Source organism: Bos indicus x Bos taurus, chromosome 19, assembly GCF_003369695.1.
Source record: "Bos indicus x Bos taurus breed Angus x Brahman F1 hybrid chromosome 19, Bos_hybrid_MaternalHap_v2.0, whole genome shotgun sequence".
Classification (NCBI taxonomy): domain Eukaryota; kingdom Metazoa; phylum Chordata; class Mammalia; order Artiodactyla; family Bovidae; genus Bos; species Bos indicus x Bos taurus.
This window is the reverse complement of record NC_040094.1, coordinates 48,050,550-48,068,498: the sequence shown is the minus strand read 5'-3', so window position 1 is coordinate 48,068,498 and position 17,949 is coordinate 48,050,550. Positions and strand designations below refer to the sequence as shown.

At 38.8% G+C, this 17,949-nt stretch overlaps 1 protein-coding gene across 5 annotated transcripts in view; it reads right to left on the bottom strand.

Moving 5' to 3' along the window:
• The window catches only part of TLK2 (tousled like kinase 2), a 123,911-nt gene that overhangs the window by 27,223 nt on the left and 78,739 nt on the right, over positions 1 to 17,949 (bottom strand). For all 5 annotated transcript variants that reach the window (XM_027517554.1, XM_027517555.1, XM_027517556.1 and 2 more), the window contains 2 exons: positions 3,840 to 3,992; positions 353 to 419 (listed from right to left, as the gene is read on the bottom strand). In XM_027517554.1, the coding sequence (XP_027373355.1) occupies positions 353 to 419; positions 3,840 to 3,992 (220 nt within the window). The remainder of the gene's footprint in view (positions 1 to 352; positions 420 to 3,839; positions 3,993 to 17,949) is intronic.

Here is a 17,949-nt window from a genome sequence, read left to right as displayed (position 1 = left end):
AGAGCTGCTATGCATTTACAACAGCACAGTAACTTCACTTTCAGAACTGTCTGCTCTTACTTCATATTTATTTTTTACTAAAAAGATAATCACTTGTGGGGACCTATGAGGCATACAGAATGAAATATCGGTATATCATTGGTGGAAAAGGCACTCTCACTGGGGGCTTGGACCTGACTTGCAAGTTGAAAGACATGAACTCCACCATTAGAATACAGGTGTGACCCAAAGTAACTATTAATGATTTCCACAGGTATGTGAAGCTATTATTGCCCAAATGACCAAACAACTTCAACACCAAATGTAAACTAAAAATTCCATTTCTTCAGACACATTTTCTCATTATACTTACCTTTTTAAGATGACCTAATCTGAGTTTGAAGATTTCTTCTTGTTCATGGTATTCTGCTAATGTTAACCTGGAAAATAATGACAGAAATGTCAGTAAATTATTTGAAATCATATTTAAAGAGACATGCCAAAGAATACTATACAGTATATTCACTTTAACTTAGTTAAAATGACCAAATGATAGATTATCTTGCAATTCTTTGACAAGAGAAAACTGTGATTTATCAGATGTGATGTATACAAAGGACTTCAAAGCTGGAAGTCTATTAAAAAAAGGTGAGAAAAATAAATGACCTCTATTTTTACATTACTTATGAGATGAGTTTGGTCATATACCTTATTCAGATGAAAATCCATTGGAAGAGGTAGCCAAATTATATGTCTAAAAGTTTTTTAAGGGGGATATTAATAAGCCAACATATTTGGTTATTTTTGATAACTCTTGGACTTTGATACAAGGAGAAGAACCTAGAGGACAGAGTCCAGGATCTGGAGTCTGAGGACTAGGGTTCACAATTCTGACCATGTGACCTTGGGCAAGAAACTTTAACCTCAATTTCCTAAAAACACAGCAAGCAATGATATCTATCTAAAAAAGCTGTTGTGACTATTACAATGAGAATATGAAAGGAATCTATACTTTGTGAAATCCTACTCAACACAGTTCTCAAAGGGCTGACTTCATGGGTGATCATTTCATGTTCTACCTACCCTGATGGCATCCTCATATCTCAAGAATGAGCATGTAAGAAGTGATAGCTTACTCCTCCATCTTCACCCTCTTCACATTCTAGAAGCACACACATATACTTCAAAATTTTAGATGTCACTGTTTAGATATATTCTAAATAGCAGGAGAAAGAAGAAACAACTATCCTATCACCCAGGAAGAGCTACAAAATAGAGTCGCTGAGGTCTGACTAAAAGAAGATAAAAATAGCAAGAAATACTCCCATCAGGGTTCACACACCTATCTTTCCATAGTTGCAGAAATACTTACATCTATTATCCCATATCATACCAGTAAAAAAGGGAGAAATGAAAAAAATCATAGCTTAGAATTCTCTCTACCTAAAACACGTTAAGTACCAGGAAAGGATAATAAAACCCATTCCAACACAAGAGGAATATTTTTGGCTTCTGGCCAAGGGAATGAGCCATGGATACTTAATTATTAAAGACTAGACCAAAGGCCTTCCAGCTTGGATTTTACTCAGGACTCCAGATGGCAACTGCTTACTTACACTCTACTGGCTTAGACCGAATTCTAATTATTATTCTATGGCAAAAAAAACCCAAAACATAACAACCTGTGCCCACTTTGCTATTTCTAAGCCAATGGTTTTATTCATTGGCATGAAATAATTTTCAAATAATACTGGAAGAAGAGTTCCTTCACAAAATAAATGTAGGAGTTATGAAAGAAGACAATAATCAGAGTAATGTATACAACTTTTGCCTGAAGAATTCTTCAAAACTGGGTTCCTACTTGAACATTTTTTAAAAATATTTTTATTTATTTATTTGGCTGCTCCGGGTCTTAGTTGCAGCATTTGGGATCTTTAGTTGTGACATGAGAACTCTTAGCATGTGGGATCTAGTTCCCTGATCAGGGATCAAACCCAGGTCCCCTGCGTTGGGAGCAGTCTTAGTCACTGGTTCAGCAGGAAAGTCTCCCACTTGGACTTTTTTTTTTTTTCCACTTGGACTTTTTGAAAGGGGATATTGCTTAGAATCTAGTGAAGACATTTTCCAGACTTAATCACTGTGCATACCTTTATCACGATACTTAAAAGTGACTATTAGTTTATTCATCTGTTCATTTTCCCTAAATAAACTGTGAGTCCTAAGGCTGGGCTGTCTCCTTCAGCTTTGCACCCTGGTGTCCAGAACAGGGCTGAACCTATAATAAGCATTTAACACAGACTTACTAAATGAATGTCAAGGAAAAGGCTCCCCAAGACATCAGGTATGTATTGGGTGAGGACTGGTGTTAAGCCAGCTTTCTCACTGGAATGAAGAAAGATACATTTCTGGGATGTCATGGACTTTTAACAATGGTAATAAGTATTTTTATACTTGAAGTGGATTATGGGTTAATATGTTTTTGTGAACTAATATGAAAACACTAAAAGGCAAAAGACATATTAGTCAATAAATTACATGGTATCATTAGCTCTCATTTGTAGCTACAATTAAACCCTACAATGACAGCTTTAAGAAATTTCTTTTTCCCTTGAAAAACCAATAAGGCCACTAGGGAAATACTGATTATAATACCAATGAATATTTCTATGAAAAATATGTTTTATATTTCAAACATTCAAACACCTAATTCAGAAACTGACATTATGGCTACCATCAATTCTATAGAGATTTTCTATACATTTATAGATCTCTTCTTCCTTTTTAATTGGAAAGCCTCTTAAAGATAGTGGTGATGAGCATGAATAAGAAATTTTTAAAATAGGTAAGTAATTTGCTGGTTTTATTTCCCATGCTAATTCTAACTGTTCAGCAGTCCTGCCTACTTGGCAAACTACAACCTGTGGGCCATTCGGCTAGTAATCTGTTCTGGAAATAGCCACATCCATTCACTTACGTGCTGCCTATGAATGTTTTCAAGCTATAACAGCAGAGTTGAGTAGTGGCAACAGAGACTCTCTAGTGTGCAAAGCCTGAAGTGTTTACTATCTGGCCCAATGGAGAAAAAGTTTGCCACTGCCTGTCCTAGCGGAAGATTCTCTTAGTGGTCAAGAATTCAAAAGTCAATTAGGGAAATCTGATATGGGGAGGGACTGAAGAAAGAAGGCATCTGTACTCTGAATATTCTACTGCTCCTATTCATGGTAACTAAGGAATACTTGTTGACTAGCAGTGAAAAAGATGACTACACTGCAACTGAAGATACTGGCGTTTTCCTTAGGTTCTCAGAATAGAAAAAAATAAATAAATAAACAACAACTGGGAATGTCAAGACTTGGCTTACTGGGAAAATGTTCTTTTCCTAAAATAATACCTATTTTTTCTTAGGTTCCATCTAAATTCGTGAGTGGTAACTAGTGTTCTTCAGACTACTAAATAGCATTCTTCACTTGTGCGTTCTTCAGTCTGAAATAGAGCCAGATAATCCCCTTAAGGTGACACCAACATACCACAGCCTGGAAGCACGCACAAGCAGTTACATCATTTGAATACCTAATGACATCACATTTGTTTTAAGACTGGCCAAAGAGCATGACATCAAGTTTAATGACATTCTTTTTCTCCCTCTCATTCGAAACTTCTTATATAAGATTAGGACTAAGAAAATGAGTTAATTGTGTACAACTTTTATATGAGTTGAGCAAATCTATTAATGTAACTAAAAAGAAAGGTTAAGCTCTAGAAATCTCCACAATTTATCACTTCTTCCAGTGGCACTCGACAGGAGGTTTGTATCTCAGGGGAGAATACAGTATCTTAGTTCGCGTTAATAAAGAACATACGTTTCATTCTCAGCTCCGTTGGTCTTGCTTTTCCGCTGTTTCTGCTCATTGGTTGCTGGAGGGGCCTGTCCCATGGCAGGAGGTTTCCGCTTCGCTAACATTTTTCGTTGTCTTTCTATCTCTTCCCTCTGTGAATTTATCCTTTCCTGTTGCCTAGAGATACAAAAGATGTTGCACAGAGGAAGGTCAAAACTGTTTGAACATGGCTAAGGAATAAACATAAATATTCTTGTCACCTGCATATTCGATAGACTTCAGAAAAATAAACCTAAGTAGAGATTTGATTTTAACTTCAGGTTTGAAGAACCAACTATCTGGTGATAGAGCTGTTTTTGGTAATGAATCTGTACTTTTAATATACTAATTACAATAATTCTCAGAGCAGAAAAGTGGGCAGGAAGAAAACAGTATCAAATTTCTATTGTGACCTAATTTTCCAACTCAAAAGGAAAAACTTTGATTGCTTTTTTTTCTTGACTGCTTTTTTTTTTTTTCCTTATTGCTTTTTAACAGTTAAGAAAACAACTCCTGGTAATGAACCCATTAAATAACTGTTTATGTAAAAAAAAAAAAGGGGGGGGGTTCCAAGTGCCTTTTTATTTTTTAATTGGATTATAGTTTCTTCAAAATCTATCTAGAAAGATACCACATTTGAGGAATGATAAACAAAGGAAAAAATGTTTTCCTTCTGAATCTATCATTTATTCTAATCAAGTGAGCCATTACCACTCCCAAGTCATTCCCAAACACTAATATGGTAGAAACCCAAACTAAGTTTTTTAAGAACAAGGATGAGCATTTAGAGAAAGCAAAAAGAAGCCTTTCAACAAGTAAAAACTCCTCAGAAAATGGTACACAAAATGAATGAATAAAAGACATATGAAAGACTCAGGATATTTAACACCATTTCTATTACAGCATTTCCTGCTGCTGCTGCGTCACTTCAGTCGTGTCCGACTCTGTGCGACCCCACAGACGGCAGCCCACCAGGCTCCCCCATCCCTGGGAATCTCCAGGCAAGAACACTGGAGTGAGTTGCCATTTCCTTCTCTAATGCATGAAAGTGAAGTCGCTCAGTCATATCCGACTCTTCGAGACCCATGGACTGCAGCCTACCAGGCTCCTCCATCCATGGGATTTTCCAGGCCAGAGTACTGGAGTGTGGTGCCATTCCCTTCTCCAGAGTACTTCCTAATAATGTCTAATTTTTTTAAAATAAACTAGCTTATAAACGAAAAGTCAATACAAATATCAATGTAAGTATTTCACCTTCTCTCATGAATCCTGCTACCTGACAGATACTAAGGTTTATAGACCAGGTATATAAAAGCATACCAAGATTTGGGATTACCCACTTAAGAGACTAAAATCTTTAAACCACTCATCATAGTTGACAAGTCAGATGCTGGCTCCTGTCCTCTTCTCTTTCTACCATGCTTTTAGCCCCCCATCTCCCTTTCTTGATCCAAATTTCACTTTTGCAGAATGACAGAATCTAATTTTTTAAACCTATATTCTCAAATGATGTCTACTTGACCCTCTTCTCTGAACGCTAGTTGTCAGTCTCTACACTATTTCCAGATTCAGGATACCTTTCTTAAAAGAACAGCAACCAGAAAAACAAGACTATACCCCAGAGCAGACCCCCATAATACAACTTATGCTGCCACATCGAAAAGGGCAACACTGTAAGTAAGCAAGGTTAACCTCATCACAGTACTGCAAAGAAATACCAGTTCTTTGATAATACCATTTTCTTGGCTTCAAGATAAGCTGACTTACAGATTAGATGTCAATTTATTTACTTTTTTTAAACTTTATTTTAGTTGGAGGCTAATTACTTTATAATACTGTAGTGTTCTTTGCCATACATTGATATGAATCAGCCATGGATTTACATGTGTTCCCCATCCTGAACCCCCCTCCCACCTTCCTCCCCATCCCATCCCTCTGAGTCATCCCAGTGCTCCAGCCCTGAGCACCCTGTCTCGTGCATCAAACCTGGACTGGCGATCTGTTTCACATATGATAATATAAATGTTTCAGTGCTATTCTCTCAGATCATCCCACCCTCACCTTCTCCCACAGAGTCCAAAAGACTGTTCTATACATCTGTGTCTCTACATGTGCTGTCTCACATATAGGGTTATCATTATCATCTTTCTAAATTCCATATATATGTGTTAGTATACTGCATTGGTGTTTTTCTTTCTGGCTTCCTTCACTCTGTATAATAGGCTCCAGTTTCATCCAGCTCATTAGAACTGATTCAAATGTATTCTTTTTAATGGCTGAGTAATACTCCATTGTGTATATGTACCACAGCTTTCTTATCCATTCGTCTGCTGATGGACATCTAATGGGACAGTAGAAATTTTAATTCAAGCATTGTCTGCTTGTCTAAAAAAATCTTTTAACTATTAGAGATATACCTTTCCCTCCAAAAATGTATGTTTATGAATAATTCATGGCTTGAAAGATTTCTGGATTAGACACAGAATCCTTAGGTAAAAATCACAATCTTCCTTCTCACTCAATGAATGTCCTTGAGGAAAACATGTATCTTCTCTGAATATGAGTTTCCCAGTCAAAACAATTGGTAAAATATCTTTAAGCTCATTTGCACCCCTTCAGGAGCCATGAGTTCAAAGCACTCTGAACTCTCTGAAGGTAACCATACAATATATAGTTTAATTATAGTCCATAGTGTACCAGAGGAGTACCACAACATTTCATCTACTGGAGACTAACTGCTTTGGAAGGTTACGTTAACAGTTACCCTTATTAAATATAAATAAAACTTATTTGCTATTGTTTTCAGGGAGAATCTGCACATTTGATTTCCAAATTCACAAAGAAAGGAGCCCCATCGCCATTATATACAAATCATAAACAAAGGGTACTCTGGTGCCAAAACACCATGAGACTATCTTCAACTGTACATTCTGAGAATAAGAGAGCTTGATTGCACATGAAAATTGATATAACAAAGATCAACTCTTGTATGTAATATGCATTCTTACATTAATTCTTGATGTTGAAACTGTTCATTTATACTTATAAAAGTCACCTAAAATAGTCTATTAGTGACATTTCATTTAGGTTTGTTTTGGGAAAATAAAGTCTGATTATGTCAAACTGTAACTTCTCTTAGAACAAGAACTGTGTCTTATTAACCCTTATATGTCCAACACATATGACAGTGGTATTTTGTTTTAATTGAAGAATAACTGCTTCACAGAATTTTGTTTTCTGTCAAACCTCAACATGAAATCAGCCATAGGTACATATATCCCCTCCGTTTTGAGCCTCTCCCCCATCTCCTGCCCCATCCCACTACTCTGGATTGATACAGAGCCCCTGTAGTTGCCTGAGCCATGCAGCAAATTCCCATTGGCTATCTAATTTACATATGGTGATGTAAGTTTCCATGTTACTCTTCCCATATATTTCACCCTCTCCTCCCCTCTCCTCATGTCTGTAAGTCTATTCTCCATGTCTGTTTCTCCACTGCTTCCCTGAACATAAATTCTTCAGTATGATTTTTCTATATTCCGTATATATGTGTTAGAATACGATATTTACCTTTCTCTGACTTACTTCACTCTGATAATAGGTTCTAGGTTCATCCACCTTATCAGAAATGACCCAAAGGCATTCCTTTCTATGGGTGAGTAATATTCCACTGTGTGTATGTACCACAACTTCTTTACCCATTGCTCTATTGATGGACTTCTAAGTTGCTTCATATTCTAGCTATTGTAAACAGTGCTGCAGTGAACAATGGGATACATGTGTCTTTTTCAATTTTGGTTTCCTCAGGGTATATGCCTAGGAGTGGGACTGCTGGGTCATATGGTGGTTTTATTCCAAGTTTATTAAGGAATCTCCACACCGTTTTCCATAGTGGCTGTATCAATTTATATTCCTACTAACAGTGCAAAAATGTTCCCTTTTCTCCATACCCTCTCCAGAATTTATTGTTTGGTGACTTTTTGATGATGGCCATTCTGACTGGTGTGAGGTGATATCTCATTGTAGTGTTGATTTGCATTTCTCAAATGAGTGATGTTGAGAATCTTTTCATGTGTTTGTTCAGTTCAGTTCAGTCGCTCAGTTTTGTCTGACTCTTTGCGACCCCATGAATTGCAGCATGCCAGGCCTCCCTGTCCATCACCATCTCCCGGAGTTCACTCAGACTCGTGTCCATTGAGTCAGTGATGCCATCCAGCCATCTCATCCTCTGTCGTCCTCTTCTCCTCCTGCCCCCAATCCCTCCCAGCATCAGAGTCTTTTCCAATGAGTTAACTCTCTTCACATGAGGTGGCCAAAGTACTGGAGTTTCAGCTTTAGCATCATTCCTTCCAAAGAAATCCCAGGGCTGGTCTCCTTCAGAATGGACTGGTTGGATCTCCTTGCAGTCCAAGGGACTCTCAAGAGTCTTCTCCAACACCACAGTTCAAAAGCATCAGTTCTTCGGCACTCAGCTTTCTTCACAGTCCAACTCTCACATCCATACATGACCACTGGAAAAACCACAGCCTTGACTAGACGGACCTTTGTTGGCAAAGCAAGGTCTCTGCTTTTCAATATGCTATCTGTGTTTGTTAGTCATCTGTATATATTCTTTGGAGAAAAGTTTGTTCAGTTGTTTCTTCTGCTTTTTGATTGGGTTGTTTGTTTTTCTGGCTTTGAGTTGTATGAGCTGCTTATATATTTTGGAAATTAATCCTTTGTCAGTTGTTTCATTTGCTATTATTTTCTCCCATTCTGAGGTTTGTCTTTTTACCTAGCTTATAGTTTTCTTTGCTGTACAAAAGCTTTTAAGTTTAATCAGGTCCCACTTGTTTACTTTTGTTTTTATTTCCATTACTCTAGGAGGTGGGTCATAGAGGATCTTGCTTAGATTTATGTCATTGAATGTTCTGCCTTTGTTTTCCTCTAAGAGTTTTATAGTTTCTGGTCTTACATTTAGGTCTCTGATCGATTTTGAGTTTATATTTGTGTATGATGTTAGGAAGTATTCTAATTTCATTCTTTTACATGTAGCTGTCCAGTTTTCCCAGCACCATTTATTGAAGGGGATGTCTTTGTTCCATTGTATATTCTTGCCTCCTTTGTCAAAAATAAGGTACCCATAGGTGCATGGGTTTATTTCTGGGGTTTCTATCTTGCTCCATTAGTCTATATTTCTGTTTTTGTGCCAGTACCATACTGTCTTAATGACTATAGGTTTGTAGTATACTCTGAAGTCAGGAAGCTTGATTCCTCCAGCTCCATTCTTCTTTCTCAAGACTGCTTTGGCTATTTGGGCTCTTTTGTGCTTCCACATGAATTGTGAAATTTTTTGTTCCAGTTCTGTGAAAAATGCCATTGGTAATTTGATAGGGATCACATAGAATCTGTAGATTGCATTTGGTAGTATAGTAATTTTCACAATGTTGATAATTGCTACCCTGGATCATGGAATATCTCTCCATCTGTTTATGTTGTCTTTGATTTCATTAGTGTCGTATAATTTTCTGTGTACAGTTCTTTTATCTCCTTCAGATCAGATCAGTCGCTCAGTTGTGTCCGACTCTTTGCAACCCCATGAATCGCAGCACGCCAGGCTTCCCTGTCCATCACCAACTTCCGAAGTTCTCTGAGACTCACGCCCATCGAGTCAGTGATGCCATCCAGCCATCTCATCCTCTGTCATCCTGTTCTCCTCCTGCCCCCAATCCCACCCAGCATCAGAGTCTTTTCCAATGAGTCAACTCTTCTCATGAGGTGGCCAAAGTACTGGAGTTTCAGCTTTAGCATCATTCCTTCCAAAGAAATCCCAGGGCTGATCTCCTTCAGAATGGACTGGTTGGATCTCCTTGCAGTCCAAGGGACTCTCAAGAGTGTTCTCCAACACCACAGTTCAAAACCATCGATTCTTCGGCACTCAGCCTTCTTCACAGTCCAACTCTCACATCCATACATGACCACAGGAAAAACCATAGCCTTGACTAGACGAACCTTTGTTGGCAAAGTAACGTCTCTGCTTTTGAATATGCTATCTAGGTTGGTCATAACTTTCCTTCCAAGGAGTAAGCGTCTTTTAATTTCATGGCTGCAGTCACCATCTGGAGTGATTTTGGAGCCCAGAAAAATAAAGTCAGCCACTGTTTCCACTGTTTCCCCATCTATTTCCCATGAAGTGGTGGGACCGGATGCCATGATTTTCGTTTTCTGAATGTTGAGTTTTAAGCCAACTTTTTCACTCTCCATGTTCACTTTCATCAAGAGGCTTTTTAATTCCTCTTCACTTTCTGCCATAACGGTGGTTTCATCTGCATATCTGAGGTTATTGGTATTTCTCCCGGCAATCTTGATTCCAGCTTGTGTTTCTTCCAGTCCAGCGTTTCTCATGATGTACTCTGCATATAAGTTAAATAAGCAGGGTGACAATATACAGCCTTGACGAACTCCTTTTCCTATTTGGAACCAGTCTGTTGTTCCGTGTCCAGTTCTAACTGTTGCTTCCTGACCTGCATACAAATTTCTCAAGAGGCAGATCAGGTGGTCTGGTATTCCCATCTTTCAGCATTTTCCACAGTTTATTGTGATCCACACAGTCAAAGGCTTTGGCATAGTCAATAAAGCAGAAATAGATGTTTTTCTGGAACTCTCTTGCTTTTTTGATGATCCAGCGGATGTTGGCAATTTGATCTCTGGTTCCTCTGCCGTTTCTAAAACCAGCTTGAACATCAGGAAGTTCACGGTTCACATATTGCTGAAGCCTGGCTTGGAGAATTTTGAGCATTACTTTACTAGCATGTGAGATGAGTGCAATTGTGCGGTAGTTTGAGCACTCTTTGGCATTGCCTTTCTTTGGGATTGGAATGAAAACTGACCTTTTCCAGTCCTGTGGCCACTGCTGAGTTTTCCAAATTTGCTGGCATATTGAGTGCAGCACTTTCAGAGCATCATCTTTCAGGATTTGAAATAGCTCAACTGGAATTCCATCACCTCCACTAGCTTTGTTCATAGTATGCTTTCTAAGGCCCACTTGACTTCACATTCCAGGATGTCTGGCTCTAGGTCAGTGATCACACCGTCTCCTTAGGTAAGTGTATTCCTAGATACTTAATTCTTTTTGTTGCAGTGGTGAAGGGATTGATTCCTTAATTTCTCTTTCTGATTTTTCATTGTTAGTATATAGAAATACAAGTGATTTCTGTGTATTGATGTTGTATCCTGCAACTTTGCCAAATTCACTGATTAGCTCTAGTAATTTTCTGATACGATCTTTAGGGTTTTCTACATACAGTATCATGTCATCTACAAACGATGAGAGCTTTACTTCTTCTTTTCCAACCTGGGTTCCTTTTATTTCTTTTTCTTCTCTGACTGCTGTATCTAGGACTTTCAGAACTATGTGAATAATAGTGGTGAAAATGGGTACCCCTGTCTTGTTCCTGATCTTAGGGGGAATGCTTTCAGTTTTTCACCATTGATAATAATGTTTGCTCTAGGTTTATCATATATGGCCTTTACTACGTTGAGGTAGGTTCCTTCTATGCCCATTCTTTGTAAAGCTTTGATCATTAATGGGTGCTGAATTTTGTCAAAGGCTTTTTCTGCATCTATTGAGATGATCATATGGTTTTTATCTTTCAATTTTTTAATATGGTGTATCACACTGATTGACTTGCATATATTGAAGAATCCTTGCATCCCTGGAATAAAGCCAACTTGGTCCCAGTGTATGAGCTGTGTGATGTGCTGAATTCTGTTTGCTAGAATTTTGTTGAGGACTTTTACATCTATGTTCATCAATGATATTGGCTTATAGTTTTCTTTTTTGTGTGTTGTCTTTGTCTGGTTTTGGTATCAGGGTGATAGTAGCCTCACAGAATGAGTTTGGAAGTGTTCCTTCCTCTGTAATTTTTTGAAAGAGTTTTAGAAGGATAGGCATTAGCTATTCTCTAAATGCTTGATATAATTCTCCTGTGAAGCCATCTGGTCCTGGGCTTTTGTGTTTGGGGAAATTTTTGATCCCAGCTTCAATTTCAGTGCTTGTAATTGGGTTGTTCATAAATTCTATTTCTTCCTGGTTCAGTCTTGGAAGATTGAACTTTTCTAAGAATCTGTCCATTTCTTCCAGGTTATCCATTTTATTTCCATATAGTTGTTCAAATAGTCTCTTATAATCCTTTGTATTTCTGCATTGTCTGTTTAACTTCTCCTTTTTCATTTCTAATTTTGTTGATTTGATTCTTCTCTCTTTTCGTCTTGATGAGTCTGGCTAAAGGCCTGTCAATTTTATCTTCTCAAAGAACCACCTATTAGTTTTATTCATCTTTACTATTGTTTCTTTCATTTCTTTTTCATTTATTTCTGCTTGGATCTTTATGATTTATTTTCTTCTACTAATTATGTTTTTTGTTGTTGTTGTTGTTGTTCTTTTTCCAGTTATTTTAGGTGTAAAGTTAGGTTGTCTATTCGATGTTTTCCTTGTTTCTTGAAGTAGGATTGTGTTGCTATAAACTGCCCTCTTAGAACTGCTTTTCCTGTGTCCCATAGGTTTTGAGTTGTTGTAGTTTTACTGTCATTTGTTTCTAGATTTTTTTTATTTCCCTTTTGACTTCTTCAGTAACCTGTTGGCTATTTAGAAATGTGTTGTTTAATCTCCATGTATTTCTGTTTCTTAAAGCATTTTTCTTGTAACTGATATCTAATCTCATAGCGCTATGGTTGGAGAAGATACTTGATACGATTTCAATTTTCTTAAATTTACTGAGATTTGATTTGTGACCCACGATGTGGTCTATCCTGGAGAATGTTTCATGTGCACTTGAGAAGAAGGTGTATTCTTCTGCATTTGGATGGAATATCCTGAAGATATCAATGAGATCCATCTCATCTAATGTATCATTTAAGACTTGTGTTTCCTTATTAATTTTGTTTTAATGATCTGTCCATTGGTGTAAGTGGGTTGTTAAAGTTTCCTACTATTATTGTGTTACTGTCAATTTCTCCTTTTATGTCTGTTAGTGTTTGTCTTATGTACTGAGGTGCTCCTGTGTTGGGTGCATAGAGATTTACAATTGTTATGTCTTCCTCTTGGATTGATTCCTTGATCATGATGTAGTGTCCTTCTTTATCTCTTGTAATCTTCTTTATTTTAAGGTCTATTTTGTCTGATATGAGGATTGCTACTCCAGCTTTCTTTTGCTTCCCATTTGCATGGAATATATTTTTCCATCCTCTCAGTCTCTCTGTGTCTTTAGACACGTATACGGGGTTTCTTGTAGACAGCATATATATGGGTCTTGTTTTTGTATCCATAGAGCCAGTCTGTGTCTTTTGGTTGGAGCATTTAATCCATTTACATTTAAAGTAATTATTGATATATATGTTCCTATTGCCATTTTCTTAATTATTTGGCACTGATTTTCTTGATCTTTTTTCTTTTCTTGTATTTCTTGACTATATAAGTCCCTTTAACATTTGTTGAAAAGCTGGTTTGGTGGTACTGAATTTTCTTAACTTTTGCTTGTCTGAAATGCTTTTTATTTCTCCATCAATTTTGAATGAGATCCTTGCCAGGTACAGTAATCTTGGTTGTAGATTTTTCCCTTTTACTACTTTAAATATATCCTGCCATTCCCTTCTGGCCTGCAGAGTTTCTGCTGAAAGATAAGCTGTTAAGCATATGGGGTCTCCCTTGTTTTTAACTTGTTGCTTCTCTGTTGCTGCTTTTAATATTGTGTTTACTCTTGTTACTTTGATTATTGTGTGTCTTGGTGTGTTTCTCCTTGGGTTTATCCTGTGTGGGACTCTTTGTGTCTCTTGGACTTGAGTGACTATTTCCTTTTCCATGTTGGGGGAATTTTCAACTATAATCTCTTGAAAAATTTTCTCATACCTTTTCTTTTTGCTTCTTCTGGGACCCCCATAACTCGAATGTTGGTGGTTTGATATTGTCCCAGAGGGCTCTGAGACTATCCTCAGTTCTTTTCATTCTTTTTACTTTATTCTGCTCTTTGGAAGCTATTTCCACCATTTTGTCTTCCAGCTCACTGATTTTTCTTCTGCTTCAGATATTCTGCTATTGATTCCATCTAGAGTATTTTTAATTTCAGTAATCGTGTTGTCTTTTTATGTTTATTCTTTAATTCTTCTAGGTCTTTTTTAATTGATTCTTACATTTTCTCCATTTTGTTTTCAAGGTTTTTGAACATCTTTACTATCATTATTCTGAATTCTTTTTCAAGTAGTTTGCCTATTTCCTCTGCATTTATTTGGACTTCTGTGTTTCTAGTTTGTTCCTTCATTTGTGTAGTATTTCTCTGCCTTTTCATTATTTTAACTTATTGTGTTTGAGGTCTCCTTTTCCCCAGGTTTCAAGGTTGAATTCTTTCTTCCTTTTGGGTTCTGCCCTCCTAAGGTTGGTCCAGTAGTTTGTGTAAGCTTCTTATAGAGTGAGATTTATGCTAAATTTTTGTTTGTTTCTCCTCTGACTGGCAAGGCTGAGGGAAGTGGTAATCCTGTCTACTGATGATCTGGTTTGTATTCAGGTCTTGTATTCAAGTGGTTTTCTTTGTGTGAGTTCTCACTATCTGATACTCCCTAGGGTTAGTTCTCAGGTAGTCTAGGGTCTTGGAGTCAGTGCTCCCACTCCAAAGGCTCAGGGCTTGATCTCTGGTCAGGAATGAAGATTCCACGAGTAGTTTGTTATGGTATTGCTACAGCTGCTAAGTCACTTCAGTTGTGTCCGACTCTGTGTGACCCCAGAGATGGCAGCCCACCAGGCTCCCCCATCCCTGGGATTCTCCAGGCAAGAACACTGGAGTGGGTTGCCATTTCCTTCTCCAACTGGCATTAAGTGAGATTAAAACAAATATCCAAAACGAGAAACCAGAGATGAACCCCAGACAAATGACACTTACAAAATCAGGCAAATAATAATTAAAATAATGGAATATACATATACACCCACAAGCAAAGTCAAAACAGTCCAACAAAAATACAGTATATTGACCTGGCAAACAAAGGAAATAAAAAATTATATTTACCAGTTAAGAACAAAACTAACTAAAGCACAAACTGGAAAACAAAACTAAAGCAACGTGCCAAGTGGGGAATAAAGCAATGAAAACAAAATGAACAAATATGTTGAGAGGAAAGGGAAGAAAGCAAAGAAAGAATAGATATGCAAAGTTAAACAGAGGTAGATCAAGATTTATATACATTAAAGATTAACTGCAAGGGGAAAAGAACAGTTGGAAAGGCAAACAGAGGAACAAATGTAGAAAAAATATAACAGTTTTTTAAAAATTAAAATTAGGAAAAAGAAAAAAAAAAAACAGGAAGAAGAAATTAGAAAAAGGAAAACTCCACAGAATGCAAAAGCCCAATGTAGAGGCAGAGGTTTATAATAACAATAAAAAATGTGACTGAGGAAGTTCTAAAGCTTAATTAGATTTCCTAGTGTCAATAAAATCAACAACTACAACAGAGTGGGGTAAAAAAGGAAACAAAAAGAAAAAAAAATCCAAAAGAATCTATAGAACAAGTCAAAAGATAAGAATAATAAATATTTTTCTTGAGTCACTGCTATCAGGATCCTTTCCCTCACCTCACCTCCCTAGGATGCCCTCCAACAATGTACTGATCTCTGGACCTGTTGTGGGGGCAGCTCAGATTCTAATCTGGTCCTACTCCTGGGTGTTTTTGTCTCCAATGTCCACGGCTATCAGAGCTAGTGTGTTTTCTTTTGTGGGAGCTCTCAGTGACCTTTCATATATTCCATAGACAGAGTCTGCCTAGTTGATCGTGTGGATTTAATCTGCAGTTTGTACAGCTGGTAAGAAGGTTTAGGGTCTTCTTCCTCAGCCACACTGCCCTGGGTTTCAATGGTGGTTTTATTTCCACTTCTGCATGTAGGTCATCCACTGGGGTTTGCCCCTGAGGCTGCCCTGGAGGACTTGGGTTTGCCTCTGTGAGGGCCAGGTGTGGAGGTGGTGTAGCTGCTTGGGTCACAGTGGTTCTGGCAGCACCAGGTACTCAGGGGAGTTGGAGGCTAGAGCAGCAGGAAATATAGTGCTTTAGAAGGGTATGGCAACCAGTATTAGCCAATATGCTCCAGCATTCTTGCCTGAAGAACCCCACATCCTGACACAGAAGCCTGGCAGGGCACAGTCTATAGGGTCGCAAAGCGTTGGACATGACTGAAGTGACCCTGCACGCATAGACGCAAGATTTTTTTTGCCTATGGCAGCTCTGCCCCAGTGAGAGTTGAGAGTGAAGGTGGCACAGCTGCTTGGCTTAACACCTAGCGGTGCAAAGTGTGCAGAGACATGGACTGCCTCCACCCCAGGAGTTATGGCCCTATCAGAATCTTTTTTTTGAGCCTCTTATGGCTGGTGATCAGAAGGTCTCTTTGACCAGTCTTTCTCCATAGCTCCGCCAATTCAGGCACTAAGAGGGCTCCCTTGCCTGGGGTCCTTCTCTGTTGTTCAGTGCATCATGCACAGAGAGGGGCCGCCTAGCTGGGGTCCCACTCTAGATCAGTGGGTCAGCCACTTAAAGGGGCATCCTGAGTGGGGTCCAGGTCTGTAGTTCATTGCGTCAGGGTTTGATGGGCCAGCCTCTCTATTGTTAAGCTGCTGATGCTGTCGTGTAGGGAGAGAGGCTATGGCGATGGTTCCATCCACTACACGTGACTCAGCAGCATCACCTTGCTTCCATGGCTGCATGGCTTTCCTCCATGGGCATTTCCCACCACAATCTCCTCCCCCATAACCCCTCAAATCTGTTTCTCCACAGGCAACAGCAGCCCTTGCCCTAGGATTGCTCCACAACCCCTCAACTCCAGCTCCCAGCTGCTGCACCTTTCAGGGGACCCACGTCCCTGTCCGGGATATGTATGGCTGTGGCAAGGACTGTCTGATTCTCATTCCATTTATGCTGTCACAGATCAGCTCACTCTCAGCCATAAATGTTTCTCCTCTGACTCAGACAATTGCCCCAATGTGGGGATCAGACTCCTGCTTCAGTTCCCCCACCAGCCAGGGGCAGGTCCTACTAACACTTGTTTTTCCCCCTAGTTCCTTGGTCCTACCGAGTTCTGCGTGGTTCTATATATTCTTTTCTTCTGGTCAGGTACTCCTGTCCGCTCTCAGCTGGTGTTCTGCATGCACTTCTGTGTCTGAAGGTGTATTCCTGATGTATCCGTGGAGACAGATGTTCTCCACGTCCACCTACTCCTCTGCCATCTTCTCTCCACAGTGCCTTTTATAGACCTGACTGTTAAAGGTTACTTCCATTTCATCAATTTTAGGGAATGCTCACCCTTTACCACCCACAGAAAGAATATTTGTACTATCTTTTACAAAAGTATTGACGACCAGATAAATTTATGTCACTTAAATCTAAGTAACTCTAAAAAGTCATTATTGAGATTTTCCTGGTAATCTAGTAGCTAAGGCTCCGAGCTCCCAATACAGGGGGCCTGGGTTCAATCCCTGGTCAGGGAAATACAATAGATTACACATGCCACAATGAAGAACCAGCTCAGCCAAATAAACAAACAGCAAGCCATTATTTGTCAGTTATAATAAGACAATCAGTCTTAGGTACCATTATCAGTTGAACTGTGCCACCCAAAAAGACGTGTTAAAGTGCTAATCCCCAGTACCTCAGATTATAACCTTTGGAAATAGGGTCACTGAAGATTTAATTAGTTAAAATAAGGTCATACTGGAGTAGGGTGGGCCCTTAACCCAATTTGACTGGTGTCCTCCTGAGAAAAGAAGACACGCAGGGGAACACCATGTGAAGCGGAGGCAGACTGAGCTATGCTGCTGCAAGCCACTGAACACTAAACAAGGATCCTCCCTAGAAGCCACAGAAGGAGCGGCCCTGCCAACACCTTGATTTAAGGTTTCTGACTTCCTAAACTGTGAGAGAATTAAATTTATGTTGTTTTAAACCACCCAGTTTATGGTATTTAGTGATGATAGCCCTAGGAAATGATTATGAAAATGAAAGTGTTAGCTGCTCAGTTCAGTTCAGTTGCTCAGTCGTGTCCGACTCTTTGTGACCCCATGAATCACAGCACTCCAGGCCTCCC